Source organism: Pinus tabuliformis, chromosome 3_2, assembly GCF_031772625.1.
Source record: "Pinus tabuliformis cultivar Carrire ecotype Pingquan chromosome 3_2, CPIR1, whole genome shotgun sequence".
NCBI classification, from domain to species: domain Eukaryota; kingdom Viridiplantae; phylum Streptophyta; class Pinopsida; order Pinales; family Pinaceae; genus Pinus; species Pinus tabuliformis.
This window is the reverse complement of record NC_142302.1, coordinates 78,253,834-78,278,630: the sequence shown is the minus strand read 5'-3', so window position 1 is coordinate 78,278,630 and position 24,797 is coordinate 78,253,834. Positions and strand designations below refer to the sequence as shown.

Genomic DNA, 24,797 nt, shown 5'->3' with positions numbered 1-24,797 from the left:
TTCAAGTGATCACAGATAATGCAGCAAATTGTAAGGCAGCAGGAAAAATTATTGAGCGTACTCATCCACACATCTTTTGGTCTGGGTGCCTGGTTCACACATTGAACCTTTTGATGCATGATATTGTGAAACACAAAGATTGTGGGTGGATTGCTGAGGTTTACAGGAAAGGGAAGCAGCTCATTAAATTCATCACAGGGCATACAAGGGTAAACTACTTCTATGGCACTTACTCCAAGTTGCAATTGCTTAAAATTGCAAAGACAAGATTTGCTAGTTATTACCTCACCTTTAGGCGGCTAGTGAGGGTGAGACAAGCTTTAACTAATCTGGTGTGTGTTGAAACATGGGATGAAATTAACACTGACTCAGATGGTGCTAATGCAGTCAAGGACACTGTTCTTGACAGTTACTTTTGGTCACAGGTTAAATATGTTTTGCAATTCACCAAACCAATTTATTACATGATCAAGTTTGCAGATTCAGATCGACCAGTAATTGGGGAGGTGTATGAGCAAATGGATAGCATGTTGGGGCAGATTAAAGACATTGTTGAGCCTAGAGATACCACCTTGTACAATTATATTCGTGTAGAGGTGCAAAACCGATGGGAAATGCTAAATATTCCATTGCATGCATTAGCATATGTTTTGACACCTAAATACTATCATCCATCATGGCTTTCAACACCAGCACCTGGGGGGGAAGCAGGAAAAAACCACACCAAGATAGAGAGGTTCACGAAAAATATATGGCTGCATTGAGTAAATTAATCCCTGATGAGGAGGAGGCTGCATTGGTACGGAGACAGGTGAGCAACTATACGCTCAACACTGGTCCATTTGGGAGCATGCATGCAATTCAAGATCGAGAGACTTTTTCTGCTCTTGAGTGGTGGAACATGCATGGAGGGGGTACTCCACTTCTACAGAGTTTGGCATTGCGGGTGCTATCACAGGTGGTAAACACTTCTTCTGCAGAGAGGTGTTGGAGCTCTTATTCTTTCATCCACAGTGTTAAAAGGAACAGGTTGAATTTAGACCGGGCAGAGAGCTTGGTTTATGTTCATTACAACTTGCGATTGTTGTCCCATTACTGTGAAGATGCAAAGTCTAATAAAGACTTGTTGATTTGGGACAAGAATCCAGAGGAGCCCAATTTGGAGGATGGAGTGTTGCGACTAGAGCAATTAGAGGATGCTCTTATCCAGGTATGTCCATTGTGGTATGAATTTTCCAATTTTCCCTTATAAAGCATTTCTCTAATTCATGTTTTTAATTTTTTTGTTAACTAGTGTTTTTTTTTTTGCATGAATTTTTTGAGCGATTCTAGGATGATGATGACCGTGTTGATATGCCACCACCCCCACCCCCACCCCCATCTGGTCCCTTGGTTCCTAGGTTCCATGGTTCAACACCAACAGCAGGGGGTTCTTCTTCATCAGTTTCAGTGCCACGACTTACACAGGGACCATCTTCTTCATTGCCACCACGTGGAGGCCCGCCATCACGTTCTATTCGTGGTGGAAGGAGGAGAGATTAGTAGATATATTCACAATCTACTACTTTTTGTCATAGATTACTCATTAGACTTGTAGACTTGTGAATTTGAATTTTGAACCTTTTTGGCTTGGCGGTGACCAAGTGACATATTTTGTAAACATTATTATTTGAATTTTGGACATGACAAATGTTGACAGTTGCTCACTTGCTAGATAAATCATAATATGCTCTATGTTTTATGTTTTATAATATGCTTAAATGTTTTATGTTTTATAATATGCTTAAAAATTTGATGTATGTTTGTAATAGCTAGAATATAGATGATTGTTGTACATACTAGTAACTACAATGGAATCATGGATGCCATATCTATCTTGATTTATGCAAAAATATGCATGTTTTCATGTCTTCTACAATTAATTTGGTATTTGGGATGTTTGTTTTGAGTATAAATGCAAAAAAATATAAAAAAAAATATATATATAGCAGACGCTTCCGCGGACGCTTCGCTTCCTAGATTTTTGGAAAATGACGCTTCCGCGCTCCCGCTTCCGCTTCCGCTTCGCTCCCGCTTCGTGCAACATTGGCTGCAACAACTCCCTGCCTCTCGCACCGCTACTAACCTCTTTGTGCCATCCTGCACTGTTGCAACCCTCTCTGTGCCTCTTGCACTGCTGCAGCCTACGCTGCTCAAGACTTCTACATTGTAGCACTCTCTGTCGCTTCATCCGCATCTGTTTCTACCAACATCCGCCAATCCTACTACTCTCTCTTCGGGGCTCCCGTAGCAAGGTATAATCCAAGAGGTTGGGTACCTAAAGGATCTTGCCCCTCATCGCCTGTAGTCTTCTTGACTACAGCGCGATGTCTTCCCACCTCTTCTCTAGAGGTACATGAGCACTCATGGCACAATCGTCATCCTCCTCTACCTCCTTTTCCGCCTTCGCTGGCGCTGCCTTGGAGTTAGACACCTCTCCCTTGTTCTTCTTCCTCGGACACTGGTTCGCATAATGACCCAGTTCCCCACAGTTGAAGCACTTAACCTTGGAGAGGTCCTTTTTCTTCCTCTTCTCCTGCCTCCCTGCAAATGCCAAAGCTACATCCTCTTCCTCTTCATTCTTGATCTGGACTCCTTTGCTGCTGCTTCCCGTCTTGCTCAGCCTTCTAATCTCTTCTTGGCGAAAAGCCGCCCACAATTCTTCCCAATCTGGAAGATTCGCCCTGCCCAAAATGCTCTAGACAAATGTCTCCCACTCCTCGGAGACTACGTTTAGAGCGGTCCTCACCATCAACTCCTGATCCGGCGTGGCCCCTATGGAAGTCAATTGGTCCCAGATCTCCTTCAATCTACCGAGGAAGTGATCTATCTGCTCCCCCTTCTACATCTGGTATGACCGCAGTTGATTCTCAAGTAACATCTTCCTCTGCACGGAAGTATGCTGGTACAACGTCTTCAAGGTGTCCCACATTTCCTTTGTCGTATCCTTCTCGACAATATGTTGGACCACATGATCCTTGACCCCATCAAGGATGATGCATTTTACCTTGGCCATTGCCTCCTCGTACTTCTCATTATCAGCCGGGTCAACTGGGATAGCCACTGTTCTCAAGGCGAAGGCCTTGATGCGATGTCTATCTAGAATGGACAGGATCTTGGCCTTCCTGATCCCTCAGTCCATTCATGGCCATTTCTTTGCTCTTTTTTCGACTCCTCTAAGTCTCTACTTCCCTCCTGGAAGTTCTTTCTTCGACTCCCTTTGAGTCTCGACTTCCCTCCTGGAAGTTCTCTTCTAGACTCCCTTTGAGACTCGATTTCCCTCCTAGAAATTTTCTTGCCAACCGTCGAGTCGCACCTCTCCGATCTCCTGTGCACCTGCAACACTGATCTGGATTCCTTGGCTAGAAATCCGCCTCGGTAGCGACTCCCTCTACCTTGGTTTTGCCCCGTTAGGTATTGTTCTGTCTCGGTAGCAATAACACCCCACCAGCTTCACTCCTCGCAAACTGCCCACGATTTCCTAAGCTCCAGCAACCGAAGGACTGAGCCTCTAGGCTCTGCGCAATCCTAGCACTGGCTGAAATGCTTCTCAAGCCAACTGCGTCAACCCTCCTGGTCTCTATGTGGCTCTTCGTGAGCCTTTTTCTGCCCTCCTCAGCCTCTGCACTGACCTCTCTTTGGTCCAAACTAATGACGCAGTCCTTCTGTGTCAACCCTTCTCCGCCGCTTTCTGCTAGGAACAACGTCTGTCACTGGGGACAACTGTTTCTGCTGCAAATGATCTGATTCAGTTGGTGCCTTCAGCTCTCCTGTGATCTGCAACCATCCTCTGATACCATGTTGAAATTTCTAAGTATTACCCATTAGAAATTTTAACTATATTCTTTGGTTTATTTCTCCTACTTGTTAATTACGAACAAGTTATTTAAACATATAAACATCAAAATAAACACAATACAGTCTCAACCATCTACAGATCAACAACTGAAAGAAATAGCAAACACACAAGTGACACTGTTATTTTTGGACAACTCGTCCCCGGAAAAACCCAACTTGGGAAAACCGGTGCAGCAATTTTGAGGGTTATTTTATTATGCAGTCTATCCTTGAGTACAACTAGGTGCCAAATTGGCTCCACCGATAGAAAAAATAATCCGGCAGTAATACCTCTTTATTCGGAAGCAAATATTCAGAAAATCTGTCCCACGAAACCCTCTCTAGCAACCTCTGAAGCTGAGCGTCAGCCTGGAACCCTCTGCGTCGGCCCTCTAAGGCACTGTGCAGCCTCTACGGCCCCCTGCATCACTCCTGCAGCCTCTGCATGGATGACGCAGGCCCTTCTGCCCTCTACGCAGTCCCTGCTAGCTCTGCGTGGCTCTCTCTGGCTCAGCGTCTACCTCTCTCTGCTTACGAGCTAGTCTTTCGGTACTATCTCTGCCTCTCTGCCTCGTACTCACTGCCCCTCGCTGCAACTGATCACTGATTCGACTTTTCTTAGGAAACCCCGCTCTAAAAAATCGAATGACCGATCACTCGGTGTGTTCTCCAACTGACCCTCAAGCCTCCTCTTATACTTTTCCTGTTGGTCCTTCAACGGTCGAGATTACATCTCTAATCAATGGCTAAGATTAGATTTGGCTTGATCCATGTCTTTTGGAACCTTCTAACCCAATTTTATATTAATACCCATTAATATTTTATTTTTCCTAAGTTTAGACTTAGGAACTCCATTAAAAATATTAATTATTTTAATATCTCCTAAACCGGTTAGAATCTGCCCAAACCATTTCTGGGTCTTGAAGATCTCATGTGCTTTAGCCTCTCCACCAACTTTCATGGCTAGAGCACATCCGATGCTACCCCAAATCAACATTTTCTCCCGAAACCTTTTCTGGGTCTTAGAGGTCTCGGGTTCCTTTGTCTCTTAGACATAAATCGAGACTAGAACACCTGTCCGATGCTACAAAAACTAACACTCCCTCTTAGTGAGGAAGGTGCTCTCTCCACCAATACTACTCTCCTGCACCTGGAAAATGTCACACTGATGATGTCTAACTGACCTTCTCCACTTCTCCAAGCTGACCATTTTCCCTGTCACTAGAAATCATTGTGAAGAGAATACTGCCCACCATGCTACTACGCAATCTCTGATCTACTCACACTATTGTTGCTACTGCTCTGTTGCTACCTCTGTACTGCTACTACAAATATTGCAAGAATGAGTCTGATCTTTCCAGATCCTAAAGCGCTAGCTTCCATAAGGTTGCTCCCTCTAAGTCTCAATCTCCTAATGGGAAATCATTATGCTCCCTCCTGGCAACTCGCACTGTCCTCCTGCACTGGAAATTGGAATGCATAGCTCTATGTTGGGAATCTTCTGGCTGGTATTGCACCTGCATACTGCAACTAGCTTTGCCATTGTCTATCTGACTGTTATCTACTGACACTGTGCCACTGCAACTAGCTTTGCAACTGTCTATCGAGCAACTGATTGTAGCTAGCTCTACTAACACTGAATCTTGTTATTGAATATTGTGGACCCCTGTAGCAAAGGTGATGGTCCTGCTGCAACAATCTGGAACTAATTTGTTTGATCTCTTTGTTGCACTAGACCCTGCCCCAACTTGATATGCATAAGTATCAAGCTCCTCCTCCACCTGGAGGTACTGTCGCTATCAATGCAAACTCCTCCAATCTAGCAGTTAATTCATCAAGTTCTGTTGAAGTTGTTGCCTGCTCCTGTTTCGCCTTCTTGTCCTTCTTCCTTTGAGGACACTGGGTGACATAGTGGCCATACTCACCACACCCAAAGCACTTGATCTTTGACAAATCTTTCTTCTTTCTCTCGCCTCCTCCTAAGCCTTGTCCCTGACTAGGACCTTTCTTTGCCTTTCCCTTACCTGCAAGGGCCACGTTTTCCTCATCCTCCTCCTCCTTCAGTCCCTTGTTGTTATTGCTGGTAGAACCATTCACAAGGCTGAGTCTCATCTCCTCCAGAGTGAAGTCACTCCACAGATGATCCCATCTAGGTAGCATATCTCGCCCAAAAATAACTTGGACGAAAGTATGCCACTCCTTGGTGAAACCATTGAGAGTTGTTCTAACTAGCTCACTATCTGATGGTTTTTCTCCAATGACTGCAAGTTCATCTCTGACATTCTGAATCCGGTGAGGTAGGGTGTAATGCCTTCTCTCTTTTGCATTTTGGTGGTCCTCAGCTTCTTGAGAATCATCTTCCGATTCTCTTATGGATTCTCATACACCTTGACCACGGCTTCCCACGTTTCCCTTGTTGTATTCTTCTCAGCAATATGCAGGACAATATGATCACGAACCCCATCTAGGATCATCCTCTTAGCCTTAGCCATTTCTTTCTTATAGGTTGCATGTTGTTGAGGATCTCTTGGTACGACAATAACACTCTCTGCATACTCCTTCAGTCCATACTCATCCAACAGGAAAGTCATCCTAGCCTTCAATATGCCAAAGTTAGAGGCTCTGTCAAGCCTGTCTTGATCCTTGAGTCCTGCTATGGCCATCTCTGTGAAACTGTCATGTCCCTTCTCAAACACATTAGTAGCAGGGTGTTGCTACACAATTTTGCACATTTTTTACTAAGGAAGAGGGCCCCACACTTTCGACTTAGGGACTTAGGGGCCAAATCGACTTTATTTAGCTGCTAGTGGAATGTGGGGGCCACCCACATAGGAGTTCGAATTAGCCATTTGATATGCTTGGAGGGAAAATCAAATGGGTGGATGGAGGGGCACATATGAGGCTAAGGGGAGCCAAGGAGTTATAAAGAGAGATCAACTCTCATTTTGCATTCATCTTGATTATTTGACAAACAAACTTTCTTTTGTACACTCTGCTACTTAGCGAATCTACCAGCTGTTTAGCCACGAGTCTTCCGTAGGGAAGATTCATCCTCTACTTCGGGGGACTATCCGTTCCCGCCCTAGGGAGGCAGTTCCACAGAGGTTGCAGGAGTTTCAGCTCCGTTTTACAATTCATTCATCCATCAGCCCAGGGAGGAACTGCGTATTCTTGGGCAGCGAGAGAACACGCAAGAGGGGTTGGAAATCAACCAGGGGGATTCACAGCTTGCTAGGAGAGCCGATAATAGATCAGCAAGGGATTCACAACATGCTGGGAGAGTCGAGAGTTGAGGAGGCAGCATAAAAAGGGTAACCTTGCTGGAGTAGCAGCCAACTAGACCAACGCAGCAGTCAGTCGAAGTCCTGGACAAAGGTACTACGCAGAGGCCTGTAGCAACAAACTTGTGGTGCAGGGAGAGCAGTCATCTGGACCAGGGTCATCCGGGGAGCAAGGAGTTAGTAAATACAAGTGAACACAGCATTCTAGGGGTATTTTAAGAGGGATTTGCAGGTTGTTTCCTGCAAATCAAATTTGGTTGTAGCATCTTGGAGAGGCTCCAAGGAGGCCGAAAATCCAAAGTCAAAATCAGAGAAATTCCCTTCTGGGTTTTTCTGGGTTTTGTCCAAGGAGTCTAACGCTAAAAGGATATAATTTTCTGGGCGGTTTTTGGGCACATTCCAGCAAGTCGAAGTCAGCAGATCAACAGTTTTGCTGGGACAGCACAGTGCAAGTGGTGCAACAACTAAACGACCATCATCTCAGTTATTCCATCACCTGGGTTTAGTCCAGCTTGTCCTTGAGACAAGCCCAGGTGCACCACTTCATTTATATTGTACCTATTGCTCTCAGATTTTATAATATATGGCTCAGCAGTTCTAAATTTACAGTGTTTCCATGGATGTGTAATGCATGTTTTTAATTTTATGTTGTTACACTGTTTATTTGTTTAAATATCACCCATATTCCTACTTAGGAACATTATAGAAACTCAAGTAATCTGCAGACTAGAACTTCTTTCTGCTTGGTCTTCTGTCTACTACTCGCACCCCTCACTGGAATGTGCAAATCTACCTTACTTGCCTCCAAAAATCATTTTTCGGCACTGCAGCTTCTCAATTGGGAAACTTACACTAGCTAGAAAGTCTGCTATGGCATCCTACTGCTGGAAATTATGGATCTCTTCCTGGAAACTAGAAACTGGAAACCCCCTCTGAAGAAATCTGAAGATCTCTTCACTGTGTGTGTTTTTCTTTTCCTCTCCTGTGCAGATTTGCAACTGCAATCCTTGCTGCAAATATTCTACACCCAGATTTGATGGACCTACTCAACGAATCAATCGATCTGCTCACTGGAACTGCTTCCCAGCAAAATCTAATGCCCGCAAACTCTATTTCTAAGGCTATTCGAACTTTTCCCCAAGTTGGATATGGAAATCGAAGCCTAAGCCTCTGCAATTCGCACGCCTGGATGGAAACTACACAAATATGATCCCTATGCTTCATATCTCCCTCTGAAATTGCACGATCTATTGATCTTTCGCCTCTAAGCTTTAGATCTGATCAACTTACTCTAATACCATGTGAAAAATCCACCTTTGCAATAACTGGAAACTATTCTTCTAACTGATGCAGTTTTTTTTTCTTCTGTTAAAATATTTAAGGGAAAATAAAAAATAGCTCACTACTGCAATCTTCACAATAAAATAAATAAACTCCAAAAAATTAAACTAGAACTGAGAAATTCATGCACACAATTAACTTAGTTATTTTGGACTAATGTCCCTAGAAAACCCCCGAAGGGAAAACCGGTGTAGTAGATGATGGTTTATATTTTATTATGCAACAACAAAACTCTTGAGTACAATAATCTGGATGCCTCACTGGTAATTCTCCGGAAAAATATACTAGCAAAATTTTTGGGAGAAAATTTTCTCCCTCTACAAATCTCCTAACCTCCTTCTGGCCTGCTCGCACCACCTACCGGTTGCTCGCACTACTAGCCTGCGCAAGCCTGGATGGCCCCTGAAAATGCCTCATGTTGACCTTGTCGCCTACACCTACCTACAAGTCAGTGAGAAAAGCCTTCAACCCCACAAGGTGTGGTTGGTGGCAGGGAACCCAGAGAAGGGGTTGTCACACTAATCTCGACTCTCTCCGTTTGAGCTATCTCCTAGGTTAGCTAAGGGGGGTGGTCCCTAATGAAAATTTAAGTTAAAAGATGTGAGTTTCTGGGAGAGTGTTATAGTGAAAACGGATTACTTATTATTTTGGCTTTCCATTTGAAAGCATTTCACTTCATTTTAAGCGAAATACAATTTCATTTCTTAAAGAGCAATACTTTGAAGGCACTGGTTGTTTATGTATTTCATGTTTATCTTATGTTTTGATGGTTATTGCTCATATCAATTTTGCTTATAAATCTTAAAGAAATAATCTATTTAACTCTAACAATTCTCCTAGAAACTCACATCTTTTTTAACTTAACTTTTCATTAGGGACCACCCCCCTTAGCTAACCTAGAAGATAGCTTAGACGGAAAAGTTGGGATTAGTGTGACAACCCCTTCTCTGAGTTCCCTGCCACCAACCACACCTTGTGGGGTTGAAGGCTTTTCCCACTAACTTGTAGGTAGGTGTAGGCGGTAGGGTCAACACCTCCAACTGGGTCGTCTAGCCTCCCTGTACCTCTGGAAAAAAATTTCTTTTCTTTCCCTACTTAGATTTGGCATCTGACAACTGAAACGATCTCTTCCTGGCACTCACATGGGGTTTCTGGCTCACTCGCACTGCCTGGATGGCTTTTTCTGCAGAAAAGCTCGACCTCCCTCTTTCTTGCCTTCCTAGCACTGGAAATCTGCTAGTAAACTCTTTGGAATTCTCTCTGCTGCCCCTCAATCACTGATGCTCCTCCACTGGCTCAAATTCCTTCCCTCACTGAATCACTCTGCATTGGGAAATTCGCACTGCCTGGATGCTTGCTTCCTCACTTGTGTCTTCTCCTCATCCCATTGATTTTCTCTTATAATCTCTCGCTGGAGCTTCAACGACCATGATTAAATACTCATCAGCGGCTAAGATCACCTTAGACTTAATCCATGTGAGTCTCTAGAGCATTCTCGATCATAATTAATTTCCTTTTAATCGATTTCCCTAAGTTAGACTTAGGCATTTTTAATTACTAATCAATTAATTTAATTGAGTGGTTCTAGGTGTTTTCTCTCGAAACCTTTTCTAGGTTTTGGAGATCTCGTGTTCCTTAGTCTCTTAGACATAAATCAAGACTAGGACACTTGTTCGATGCTACAAAAACTAATAGTCTGCACCAGGTCATAGGTTCAAATCTCATGGGGTGTGGGAGGGGTGGAAGCCACTTTTGGGGGAAAGTAATTAAAACTTTCCCAAGGGGCGTCCAGGCTTGAACCTCAAGCCTCGTACCAACCCAATGAATAGCATCCCATTAGTGGGTAGATCCTTCCATCTAACAAGAAGGTTGACGGCAACCTAGGCTCAGCCTAGTCAATATATATGTATATATAAGACTGAGTTTGTTGCTTGTGATTACTATCAAATGATGGTTTCATGTTAAATTGTATGGAATATGTTTGACAAAATGTCCTTACATTTACTAATTAGCAAAAAACCATTGGCAATGTCATTTTTGCAAAGCGCTGGTTAAAAATGTCTCTATGGTAATTGCGAAGATTATTGCAAAATCTAGTTTGGGACGTACACAATATTGACTTTGATTTATCATTTTTTATTTGGCATTCACTACATCATATATATACTATATAGTGCTTTCTCCATATTTATGTGACAATATATTCATTTGAAGTTGTTGCTCTATATGTTTAAAATTTTGAAAAAAATGAACCTTTTTTGTATTTTTTAATGTTTTCTGTGGTTTGCCGATTTTTGGTGATGTTTTCGAGAAGATATTTTGTTGACCCTCGTTGATTTTTTATTGATGCCAATTTTATCAACATTGCTATAAAAACCCTCCGACTGCCATTGAAATCTATCTTAGAAATTTGTATGGCTACCCTTCTATTGTGTTGGATTGTATGGCCTCCAGAAGTTTCCTCTGCACCTGTCGTGTACGACCCCTTCAATTTCTAAGAGATGGGTTAATCTCCTTTGCTGCTCACATTGTTTCCTCTTTTCTCGTTTGGACTTGCACATTCAGTGAAAATCCTTTATTATTCTCTTGTGTTTTTCTAACACTCTCTATGTCTTTTCCTTTCACATTGTCTTTCTTTTATAACATTGAGTTGATGACCAAGTCTCCATAGCCCTAATCTCTCAAAGATATTGATGGATGAGATTAAATCCCAACCAACAATGGAGAATACATCCAAATCACTAATGTAAAACAATCAATTCACTAATAAAAAACTCTTCACTTTAATAGTTAACTTTAATTAATGTGAATTACAAAACAAAAAGGATGTTTTTGGATGACTTCCACATGTCCGACACTAGACTTGTGTAGAAGTTCCCATCTGAAGCTATGAACATCAAGTGGGATGCAAGCTATGAGTGTGCCATTTATGGAAACAAACATTGAGGCATTGGAAGAAAGGTTGTCCACCATCACAATATGACAGGAAAACCCAAGGCATTGTAGCATTAGCATGATGAAAAGCCAATCAACTCTATCATTGGCCTTTTATCAAAATCAATTTTTAAGAAAAGAGCATCCTGGGCCATCCCCCTAGTCAATTCCATGGCCTCACGCATAGATTTCACAATGTCGAGAATATATCTACCTTGCTGAAATCCCATATTCACTCTTGGTTGACAATTATCGAAGGCACTTTGCAAATCTAGAGCACAAGTGCCTTTATCCAAAATATTATATGATACACATAGTAAAGTGATGAGCCACCACTCCACCATAGCTTTTTTAGCCAAATTCTTCGGAATTACTTTGATTACCCCTTGATTGAGAGAAACAAAGTGCTTGAAGAAAGAGCTTTATTAACCATTCAATGAAGATGCTCCCCCTCTACCATGTCCTTGCCAAAAGTAGCAAACTTCCTAGGAATAGTGTCACAACACACCTGTCTAGCCTAAATAACTCCATTGGTTTGGCGGCATCTCGTTTTCCAACGCTCTTCTATGTCATGAGTCACCCACTTTGTAATTTACATCATTAATATTCTCTATAGCAATAGTTATTATCTAAGGTCATTTCCTTTAGAATATTCATGTCTCTTACGTACTACATATATGACAATCCTCTTAAATTCATATGGTCATTCCTTGTTGCATCGAATGGCTTTTCTACATCCTAGTATGGCATATATATGTAACATGACATAATGGTGATGTGGCACAGATCACTCAAACATAATTGTAAAAGAAAATATGAAGAAAATTTATTTGAAATTTGTTTTATATATATATATATATATTGATTGTAATGTCCTGGACCGCTAAGCAAGCACCTGACGGATTCCGCTAACCTAACATGGTTTTTGTAGGCTAAAGCGGGGAAATATTTAATAAGGGGACTTAATTCACCTAGGGAAACATTATAAAAATCAAAGGGATGAAAATGGGACATTTCCTAAGCAAGTGAAAAGTCACTTTAACTTTATAAAGTGAAAAGATTATAAAGTGACTTTATAAAAGTTAAAAGGGTAAAATGGCAGCAAAAGTGGCCACAAGTTTATAAAAGAGAAAAAGTGAGGAGACTCTCCTCATTCATTCACTTGTGTTTTTGAGAAAAAAGCTCTTGGAGAGTTTTTGGAGAGGAGTTTAGGGTTTGGAAAACCCTAGCCACCATAGTTGGTTTCAGTGTTGAAATTATACACTCTAATTGGTTCAAGGAGTGAAATCACTCAAGTTTCACCATTGGGATTCAAAGGAGAAGATGATTTGCAGGAGACATTGAGGTAGAGAAGTGTTATCAATTGATTTTATTGTTTTATTTGGTATTTTCTATCTCATTCTTTCATGTTGGAAACAAATCTACAGGATGCCAAGTAACCTCGACCAAATCTGGCCAAGTCCTGCTCAGGAATCGGGATTCGAATCAGTGATTAAGAGGATGTACATTCAATGGTTGTTAGAGGTCGAAATCCCATCCCAAAAGAGGACGGGTTTATTCCTGCTCAATTTTGTAAAATGTAACTAGATTCGGTCTTCATAATGACATGATCTTTGTAAATAATGAAATAAAAGGAATAAAATTATTTTTGTATGCCTTGTTGCATGGGTTTCATGAGCAAGAAGTTTATTTGTTAGTGGCTCCCATTGAGAACCTTGGGATTTATTATTGAGTCAAAGATTCAATGTCATATGAAGAAGCTCTTCTTGAGCATATGAAAAATATATATGAGTATATGTCTAAGTCAAAATAGCCCTCCAAAAGACAAGCACGGATCTCTTTGAAGTCGGCCTACAAGATGCATTAAATAAGAACTCTTGTCGGCTCCCAGTAAAAAGACACATCTCTTCATAGATCATGTCGGCTTATTATGGAGACAAAACTACTATATATACCCTTGTTAAAATTGGCAACTAGGGCCAAACTCCATGTGGGTCATCTTATTTATGGTAGCTAATATTTTTCTTGGATCCCTCTCATCGAGAGGTGTAGGATTGATCTAAAGATCATCCAATTCCGATAAGTATTCATGGAGTTATGAATTTAATTATGTTATAAGACAATTCGTCAAGGTCGACCAGCAACCAAACTGCCCCCACTTGTGCTCAACGTTTTAGTATAAATAGAGATGGCCTTCAAGTCATTTTGACACACAGTCACTCTTGTGATCTCTCTCTTCATTCTGTTTTGGGTTTTGATGAATAAGAGATCTAGAGGGAGTGCCCTAGGCTAAACGTTGCCCTAATAAAGAAGCCCTAATGCAGTCAATTAAGAAGCCTTAATGCATTCATGGAGGAGACTTCTATAGCGTAGCAAGGAGAAATTCTAATTTCCCTAAACGCAAGTCTAGAAGAGACCCTAAGCAGCTGTCCTTAAAAGCCCTAAACGCTGTCCTAGGAAAAGACATCTAACCGCAGAGAAAGGAGGGTCATGTTGTGCCCTAGCTGCAGAGAATAGAAGGACTAACGCAGCACTATAGACGCAGATGAATGATGTATAAAGGAGGCCTCAACATGCCCTAGCCACAACCAAGGATGAGGCCTAATTATACGTGGAAGACAAGCCCTAAACCGCAGTTCAGTTTGTGCCCTAGTCACTGTCCAGGTGTGCCCTAACCGCAGGCCTTATGCCACAGCAATAAGGACTGTTTTAGGATCATTTGGAAGAGTGTTGGGCTGCCGCAGTCAAGAGGAGACTTGATATAGCAAGCTGCAGCAAACAGAGGAAGGCCGAAGTTGTTGATGAGGGATAGACTGCCCAGAAAATGCAGTATAGGGTCTCCTCCTCTCTTAGAAGGGCAGCCGCAGTAAAGGAGGGCAATTCTGGGCAGATTGAAGGGTTGTTGGAAGTACCCTAACCAGTCCAAGATTGCTGCAGTCAAGGACCCTAGAACTCTGAGCTGAAGGAAGTATTAAGGGCTGCCATATGTCCAGAACAACAGCGTTTTGGGCATGACTGTTAGGTACAACAGTTACAGGACAGCTAGGCAATGGTACTTACATATTTAGAGCAACGTAAGTATGATGGGGCAACAGTACTAGCAGCATGAAATTGTTCCACAATGTTCAATGGGACAGCAAGGACATAGTGCTGCTAACATGCATGGGACAACAAAACATAGTGTTGCTAACATGCATGGGACAGGAAGACATAGTGCTGCTAACATGCATGGGACAGCAAGGTGACATAGTGATGCTAACATATATGGAACAACTAGGTGACATGATGCTGCTAAGGCACATGGACAGCAACAAGGTATGCTAAGACATATGGGACAACTGCAAGGTATGGCAAGGCAAAGTGGGACAACAGTTGTGACATGGCATAAGGCACATGGTACAGCAACAAGCATGGCTATCATGGACAGCATGGATAGCAGTGGTAAGCATTAGGTGCAGCAGTCATGAGGTCCAGCATTATGATGCTGGGTGCAGCATGGTGCAGCACGAGGTGCAGCATCATGACGAGATGCAGCATAATGATAGGTGAAGGAGTCACCTTGAAGAATCAGTTGAAGCAACATGTCTTCAATTGATCTCATGCATCATCTTCTTAGAGATGATCTATGCTCTTATCTAGATAAGTCAAAGTGTTGACTTCTGTTGTAAATGTACTCTCTCTCTCTCTCTCTCTATTGAACTATTGAAGAACATATAAGAAGAATTGATCAAGGGTTTCCCCACATTGGGGTTTGTCCCTGGCTAGCGTCACATCTTGTGTCCTCTTGTCTTGGCTTGTCTTCTGCGATTTATGTTTATGTTTTATCTGCAGTTTACTTTAACGCTGATGTGATTGCTAATCTGGAAAAGATATTGAGCTAACTGTGAAAATTGAAATAAATTTCTCTCAGCATAGAACATACCTAAAATTAACATGGTATCAGAGCTAAGGTGAAGACAATGCCCAAGCAAGAGTGAAAGAGCAATCACCGAAGACAGTTGGGAAAGGACAAAAGGATCAATGGATTCCTCATCCCTCTTCAAATTCACCAAGGGTGAAATTGAAGCAGAGAATATTATCAGAATGGCGCAGCGAAAGCTTCTGATGGCCTACCTAAAGACCACTTCATTGGGAAGTTCGAATCTAAGGGTGGAAAGAAAGGCAGATGCCTTGTTTGTAATAAGTTCAGCCATTATGCGAAGGAGTGTCTGAATGGTAGGGACACATCACTTGATGATGATAACAATCATTCCAGGGACGTCTTCAATGATCAGAGGAATGACAAGTAATGCAGGTCGTTAAGAAAACGACCGACTCTTCAAAGAAAGCAAGAAACCCTAGGTATGAAGAATCAAATGTTGTTTCTGATAAGATAAAGAAGTGTTATCTTATATTGGCCCTCTCCTTCAGATTCTATAGGAATCTGGCTTATTGATTATAGTGCTTCAAGGCACTTCATCGAATAGAAGGGTGATCTCTCTAATTTAGTAGAGATGGAAACAATCGTGGGATTATACTTGGAGTCGATGCCACCTCTCCTGGAAAGGGTGTAGGGAATATTACCCCTCAATTGAATGAGGGTAACTCGATTCATTTATAGAATCTCTTTTATGTACCTGATCACAAGAACCTGGTTTCCATTTTGGAAATAGAAGTCAAAGGTTTCAGGGTGGCATTCATCGATGGAAAGGTACGTGTTTGAAAATGGAATTTTCAAAGATGCTTTTGAGTTCAGTTGACACATCTTATCTATAGCACCGAAGGTCTACTTACAGGGCCCTACCAGATGTGAGTCAGATGGTGACTCGGATGCCTGAATTCAAGAAGAGCATGAAGGTACATGTCTGAGATGTACCGAAGGAAATCCTACAAGGGGACCATTCCCCTCATGTAGCAGGTCCATAGGTTTGGACAACCCGAGGGGTTTGAGATTCATGATCAGGAATCTCATGTATACAGGTGGAAGAAAACCCTCTATGGCTAGAAACAAAACACCCCGGGCATAGTATGAGAGGATTGATAGCTGTCTGATGAAGCTGAGATTCACTAGGAGTGAAACCGATCCAAACCATTGCTCGTAGGTTGTGGATGATAGACCTCTCATACTGGCACCTTCTGAGGATGACCTATTTATGACAGATGCAGACCCTCTCATTTGCAGAAGTAAGAGGGAGTTGGATTCCGAATGTGGAATGGTAAACTGCAAGCCTGCGACTACCTCGAGGATCTTAACGTTAAGAAGTTATATGGTAGTGATGCCAGACCAGATTTGGGAAATGCCTTTGAGTTTCATAAACTCATTCGCATTGATGTTCTTGGTGAAATTCCGTCCGGACATATGTTTTGCAGTTAGTATGATGAGCTCATATATGGTTGAGCCTCACTGGATTGGTGCCAAGAATCTTCTGAGATATTCTCAAGGCACAATCTCTCATGGATTGAGATACACTGCCGGAAATGTGAAGTTGCATGATTATTCAAATGCTGACTGGGCAGGGAGTGTGGAGGATCGCAAGAGCACTTTTGAGTGCTGGTTCTCTTTGGGTTCCGCTTCGATATCCAGGATAAGCAGGAAGCAAAAGACAGTTTCTTTGAGCGCCGCTGAAACCAAATACATAGCTACGAGCATGATCTCATGTGAAGCTGCTTGGTTGTGGAAGCTCTTCAACGAGCTGTTTGTACACATGATGGATACCACCAGGGGGGATTCGATTGTTGAGGAATCCTGTACTCTATGATTGCTCCAGCAGATAGACATCAGATACTACCTTATTAGGGATATGGTATGTCGATGAGCGAGGAGGCTCCATCGCATTGAGACTGATGTATAGGTCGCAGACATTCTGTCAAAGCCCCGGGGAAAGGTCAAATTTGTGACTTTCCCGAACGACTTGGAGTCGTTGAGAGACCCTCTTATGAGGGTCCTGCATGTTGCATGCATTGAGCTTTGGGAGCGCCGGGGGGCTTGGGGTACTTACTGGAGCAACAGGCAACCATAGGGTGATTCACCCTCTCTTAATGGTGCGTTGTGTACAGGGTGAATGGCTCAGCCTTCCCCTGTGATACTCCGAGGCAACTTAGGGACAGGATGAATGGTTCTCCTGTCGAGGCATCCTACCCATGCAGTCTGGGACTCATGGGAAGTACCTCTCATCTGGCCAATGAGCAGGGAAATGGGGTTAGGGACCATAGTAGTACAATCGATGGACGTATCATTGTATCTACCGTACTCCCTATGCTAGGATGACCTCCATTGATGTGGGATCAATGAAACTGATCTGGGATCAGTATGAGTGGTTTGAGACACTCTCTTGTGATATTGATCTGGGATCAATAAAACTAACTTTGGGTCAGTAGAGAATGGTATGAGACATTCTCGATCAATTCTTCTTCTTCATGGTTTAGCAGAGCAGAGCAATGCAAGGCACTGATGGCAGAGATAGTACAGTCGGACAAATGGATCAATGGATGGAGTTCTCCCTAGTTGAGAGGGAGTGTTAAAATTGGCAACTAGGGCCAAACTCCATGTTGGTCATCTTATTTATGGAAGCTGATATTTTTCTTGGATCCCTCTCATCGAGAGGTGTAGGATTGATCTAAAGATCATCCGATTCCGATAAGTATTCATGGAGTTATGAATTTAATTGTGTTATAAGACAATTCGTCAAGGTCGGCCAGCAACCAAACTGCCCCCACTTGTGCTCAACGTTTTAGTATAAATAGAGATGGCCTTCAAGTCATTTTGACACACAATCACTCTTGTGATCTCTCTCTTCATTCTGTTTTGGGTTTTGATGAAGGAGAGATCCAGAGGGAGTGCCCTATGCTAAACGTTGCCCTAATGCAGTCAATGAAGAAGCCTTAACGCAGTCATGGAGGAGACTTCTATAGCGCAGCAAGGAGAAGTTCTAACTGCCCTAAACGCAGGTCTAGAAGAGACCCTAAGCAGTTGTCCTTAAAAGCCCTAAATGTTGTCCTAGGAAAAGACATCTAACCGCAGAGAAAGGAGGGTCATGTTGTGCCCTAGCCGCAGAGAATAGAAGGACTAATGCAGCACTATAGACGCAGATGAATGATGTATAAAGGAGGCCTCAACGTGCCCTAGCCACAGCCAAGGATGAGGCCTAATTATACGTGGAACACAAGCCCTAAACCACAGTTCAGTTTGTGCCCTAGTCACTGTCCAGGTGTGCCCTAACCACAAGCCTTATGCCACAGCAATAAGGACTGTTTTAGGATCATTTGGAAGAGTGTTGGGCTGCTGCAGTCAAGAGGAGACTTGATATAGCAAGCCGCAGCAAACAGAGGAAGGCCGAAGTTGTTGATGAGGGATAGACTGCCCAGAAAATGCAGTATAGGGTCTCCTCCTCTCTTAGAAGGGCAGCTGCAGTAAAGGAGGGCACTTCTAGGCAGATTGAAGGGTTGTTGGAAGTACCCTAACCAATCCAAGATTGTTGCAGTCAAGGACCCTAGAACTGTGAGCTGAAGGAAGTATTAAGGGCTGCCATATGCCCAGAACAACAGTGTTTTGGGCATGACTGTTAGGTACAACAGTTACAGGACAGCTAGGCAATGGTACATACATATTTAGAGCAGCGTAAGTATGATGGGACAACAGTACTAGCAGCATGAAATTGTGCCACAATGTTCAATGGGACAGCAAGGACATAGTGCTGCTAACATGCATGGGACAACAAGGTGATATAGTGATGCTAACATATATGGAACAACTAGGTGACATGATGCTACTAAGACACATGGACAGCAACAAGGTATGCTAAGACATATGGGACAGCTGCAAGGTATGGCAAAGGCAAAGTGGGACAACAACTGTGACATGGCACAAGGCACATGGTACAACAACAAGCATGGCTATCATAGACAGCATGGATAGCAATGGTAAGCATTAGGTGCAGCAGTCATGAGGTCCAGCATTATGATGATGGGTGCAGCGTGGTGCAGCATGGTGAGGTGCAGCATGATGACGAGATGCAGCACTATGATAGGTGAAGGAGTCACCTTGAAGAATCAATTGAAGCAGCATGTCTTCAACTGATCTCATGTATCATCTTCTTAGAAATGATCTATGCTCTTATCTAGATAAGTCAAAGTGTTGACTTCTGTTGTAAATGTACTATCTCTCTCTCTCTTTGCTGAACTATTGAAGAACAGATAAGAATAATTGATCAAGGGTTTCCCCACATTGGGGTTTTCCCTGGCTAGCGCCACATCTTGTGTCCTCTTGTCTTGGCTTGTCTTCTGCAATTTATGTTTATGTTTTATCTGCAGTTTACTTTAATGCTGATGTGATTGCTAATCTGGAAAAGATATTGAGCTAACTGTGAAAATTGAAATAAATTACTCTAAGCATAGAACATACCTAAAATTAACAATCCTACTGATCATCGCATAAGAATAGGACAGAACTCCTATATCTCTGCAATTTCGAGTGGTAATTACAGTAGGTAATTACAGTGAATAGAACTTCGCATGTCTGAGATTTTCGCATAAGAAATTAAAGTGAAAAGTGCGAGAGATTTTCGGTTGGGTGGGAGTGGAACAAAATTCGAATTTCCTCTGAAATTTCGGTGATAAAGTACAGAACAGTTCGATGTATCTCTCTTTTTCGGTAGACAGAAGGATGTTCGAATGGGTATCTCTATGATTTCGGAAGAGCAATGGTAGCAAGTAGTTCGGATTACTTTCAAGATCTGTGTAATTGTTCCAATGCCCTAAGCATAGTCACAAAGTTTGGGTAAAGTCTAAATAGGTGAGTTTTGTTCATCTATGTAATTCAGATTACAGAGACAATGACAAGTAAAGGAGCAGTGAAGTAGATGAGAAAATTCATAGTACACCTTTCAGTACTATGGTGGTCATGGCAACAAGAAAGAAGATCTTGAAGATAGTGATAAGAACATCTTGATAAGACAATGATATGAAGACTATGTCTTGATGCAAAAAAGGCCTAAGTGAAGGAAGAATCTTGAAGAAGAAAAGACAGTCAAGAGAAGAAGTGTCTTGGTCTTGGAGTGGCTATTAGGTCAAGGGTCTTGGTTTTGGTCTTGGTCTTGGTTTTGGTCATAGTCTTGGTTTTCGTCAATTGGAATCTCGTTAAGAAGAATTGTGCGGGTTTTCCTCTCAAAGAGTGAGAGGTTTTGGCCCTGGCAGAAAACCAATGTCGTGTTCTTGTCTCTTTTATTTTGGTAACTATTTGATGAACTAAGAAGACACACTCTAATAAGAACAAGAGAAGATTGTGATAATAAGGAAAAGTCAAAATACCTCACAAATAGTTATCATGGCGAGAAGAATCGTATTAACCTACATTACCCTCGATTCTTCAACATGGTATCAGAGCTAAGGTACCGAAGTCAAAGGAAGGGCATAAAAGAGACATTCAAGGATCAAGTTTCGAAGAAGGGCATCAAAGCAAGTTGAAGGGCTTTGTGTTTCAAAACCTCCATCAAATATTGAAAGATCAGTCTACAATAGCAAGACAATTTAGTCCTACAGTAAGACTGATTTGGATCCTTATCTGAAGGTAATTTCATAGTCTCATACTACCCACAGTCACGGTGCTATGCTATTGACATCTCGGTGCCACAATATGATTAAGTAATCTCAGTCAAAAGAAGAGAAGGTAGTTTTTCGTGATCTCAATAACTTATAGTATAGAGCAGTTTCAATGCTTAGTGTTGGACAATGCAAGAAGGTCTCAAAGGAGATCTTTGAAAAGGGATTTCAGTTGTTCATGCTAGGCAACTCAAGCAAGGATCTACAAGTCAAAGTATCTATGATTCTACACCAGTGAGGAGCATTATAACAAGACCACAAGGATCTACAATAAAATCACATCAACTCGAAGATCACCCGGAGGAAGCATCAGTGCATCTTCAACGTGATCAAGGTGAATATTCTATCTTCTCTTGCCAAGTAAGTATTTTTCATTTTATAATCAAGTTTGGTTAAATGACTTCATGTGTGCAAGGAGATCTATAAATTGGTCAGGTCATCGAAATTTCTTGCATAAGAAAGAAGGATAGATATAATCCCTGGAAGAGAAGTCATTGATGTCTATGGAAAAGTCTCTGAAGGTCAAGCATTGTTTGAATGCATGTAAAAGGATCAAGGGACTCATAGGATTCTTATGAAATCAGTCAAAGGTTCTCTCATCCCTATGTAGCAGGAGAGGAGACATAAAAAGAGATATATGAAATGCTAGAAGATATGTTCTCTGAAAATGCAGTAAAGAAGGTCATATCACTTGGACCTGATCTACACAAAATTGAAGGTATCAAAGAATGAAGGAATATCTTCATGAGATCTCAATTGGGAGATCTGGGAGAGATGATAAGAAGATAATCATCATTGTTCTAACTGATAAGCAAGGTAACAAATGTCCATGAACAAGAAGGTTGCCTCATTCGACAACTTGTGGTCTCTATGCTAGATAGAAAAAGACAAGTTGAGGGCAAAAGTGTTGAAGGTTAAAGGACTCAAACATTTGCAGAAAGGAAAGGGAAGTTTGGTCCTCAAACAAGACAGAACAGTGCTATGGAAAGATTATGAAAAGAAAGCTCATATCACCGGAAAGATGGAGGAAGCTGAAGAAAAGGGCCAAGGAAAGAGGGAGTAACAGATCTCTACTATGATTGAAATGGTATCTCTCACAAAAGGGTCCCATCATAAGCTCATAAATATCTTGTTAAGGATATGACCATGATAATAAGATGCATCATGGCATCATGGAAGCATTAGAAACAAGAGCTCGTGACATCACCATGGGAATCATGAAGGACAAAATCCATCGCAGTCAAACATGAAGGATATAGCTCTTGGGAACTTCAGTGGACAATGAAGGAAAGGAAGGAGTCGTCCAAGACAAGGCTCATCATACATCAGGTCAAAAAGGAAACATCTGCCAGATGGGGATATGCAAGATCCTCAAGATTCTCTAATGGAATCCTCATCGGAGGGTTCACTAATCTAGAGAGGAAGCAAGTGTTTCATCAGAAACTCCAACTTGTGGAATTCATGGGATGATGGTATGATGACATGAGAAATGAAGTAGATCAAGGGATTGAAGATCTTTTCAATTAAGGAAGATGCTGGAAGAAGCCTAGATGACCTAAAGGGAAAATGAGGTATGTATGCTTGTATTTAATATTATAAAGTCATGTCGTATGGTTCCAAATAACATGGATCACTACTTTGTGAAAATCCTTTAACAGGAACCTCTACTGCAGCAATTGATGATATTACTCCTATTTGTTAAATTCCTTTAAACAAATTACTTCTAGTTTCCTACGGCAAATATTGTAATACATACACTGCAGCCTTCACTTAATTAAATATTATATGGAAACAAGAGACTAAGCAAGAAAGAAAATACAACACAATGGACATATTTATTTTTGGACAACTGTCCCCAGAAAACCCAATGCAGGGAAACTAGTGCAGCAGATCTGAGGGTTTTATATTATTAAGCAGTAGTTTCTTAATACAACTCTGGATGCCCTCCTGACAATCCAGTTATAAAGAAATACAACTGACAGAGAAGAATTGTGAGATTACCTCACTCTACCTGGCAAATCCTAGTTGTTCCGGCAGCTGAATCAATTATCCCCGGCTACAACTACGCTGCCTCTACACAGTAACTACGTGGGCTTGTGTGGAGCTCTCTGAGGCTCTGCGTTAGCTCAATTGGGAAACGTCTTGCCTTCTGGAGCAGTTTCCAACCCTCCCAGCTCAGAAATGTTAGCTCCTATGCAAAACTTGGAATTCTACGTGGGTGACTGAGATGCCTTTGCGTGAGCCCTTCTAGCTCAACGTCAATCTCTATGTGGGCCCTTCTGGCTCAACGTCAACCCCTCTGGTGTCTCTCTGCCTCTCTCTGCCGCATATCCTAGGCTCTGGAGAAGATACTCCAACCCAACTATCCCTGCCCCTCAACTGCAAGAAATCTACTCGATCAGAACTTCATCTTGAGAACTTCTCACTTCAAAAATTCGATCTCTTGATCTCTCGGTGTGTTTTCCAAATGACCCTCAAGGTCCCTTAAATAATCTTCTTGTTGACATTCAACGACCCAGATTAAAAGCTAATCAATGGCTAAGATCATTTTAGCTTGATCCTCGTCTTCTTCTAGAAGTTACACCCACAATTAGATTAATACCCATTAATATTTTTAATTTCCTATGTTTAGACTTAGTGTCCCATTAAAAAATATTAATTATTTTAATAAAAATGTCTCTAGGTGGAATTTCCCAAAACACTTTATGGGTTCTTTGGAATACATGTGCCTAAGCGTCCCTGCAAAATTTGAGGCCTAGATCACATCCGATGCTACCCCAAATCAACACTCTCTTAGCGAGGAATGTGCTCTAGCAATATATTATTATTGCATACTGCCCTAACTCTGAAGCATCATCCTCTGCATTGCTGATGTCTGACGTGTTGTCCACCAACTACTGCGTTGCTGCTGCAACTGTACTGCTGCTAACACTGCCACTATCAACACTGCATCCGTACTACAGCTCCCTCTCAATTGCTGCATCTATGTTGCTGCTAGCACTACCGCTACCAACTGCTACTACATTGCAAACTATTGCTACTACTCTATCAACAATGGAAAAGCATCCAAAATTATTGAACTAACTGTGTTCAGTATGATACCACGTGAATGTTGGAGCCTGAATGTTGCTAGTCTCAGCGCTGACCCTCTGAATCTACTATGTTGTTGCTAACCTCTGCTCTGTGCCATCTGTGCTGCTTCCAACTCTGTTCTGCGATGCTCAGACTCTGTCGCTCCTAGCTACTGCAACTGTCTCTCTGATACTCCTTTGCACCATCCAACACTAGTCCATCCTGCTACCACAAAACTGGGCTCCCGTAGCAAGGTATTGATCCAAGAGGTGGACTCCTCAAGGATCCTTCCCATCTGTAGCTCTTTTGAGCTACAACTCTAAATCACCCCACCTACCTCTTGGAGATGTGGTTGCCATCTCTACCACGAAAATTGTCGAAAATCTCCTCTCTGGTTCTTACTGCTACTGCTCAGCCAATAAGAAAACGAACTTCTTGGCGGGAAGTCTTACTGAAGAAAAGTTCCCTCAACCATGCTTCTCCTCTCTCTCCTAACGAATTTCTGCACAGCTAACTGCCTGCAAAAAAATCTACGTCCCACCAGCTTCTCCTCACGCTAAGTCTTCAGCGCTCCTCCCTCTACCCCGACAAAAATTTGATCTAGAAGCCCTTCTCTCCGTCGACTCTCTCAGAGAGAGACTACCTCGAAATTTCAGCCCTCCGGCTAAGAATTGCGCAAACCCTCTGGGCTTTCAAACTACTGCCCCCTGCAGCTTT

The 24,797-nt window shown here is 42.1% G+C and overlaps 2 protein-coding genes across 6 annotated transcripts in view; one reads left to right on the top strand and one right to left on the bottom strand.

Moving 5' to 3' along the window:
• The window catches only part of LOC149179936 (ras-related protein RABC1-like), a 510,646-nt gene that overhangs the window by 216,878 nt on the left and 268,971 nt on the right, over nt 1-24,797 (bottom strand). The gene's annotated exons all lie outside the window — the stretch shown is intronic.
• On the top strand, nt 103-1,700 carry LOC149179938 (uncharacterized). The gene is made up of 2 exons (XM_089418080.1): nt 103-1,210; nt 1,333-1,700. The coding sequence occupies exons 1-2, from the start codon at nt 677-679 to the stop codon at nt 1,540-1,542; spliced, it is 744 nt and encodes a 247-aa protein (XP_089274206.1). The 5' UTR covers nt 103-676; the 3' UTR covers nt 1,543-1,700.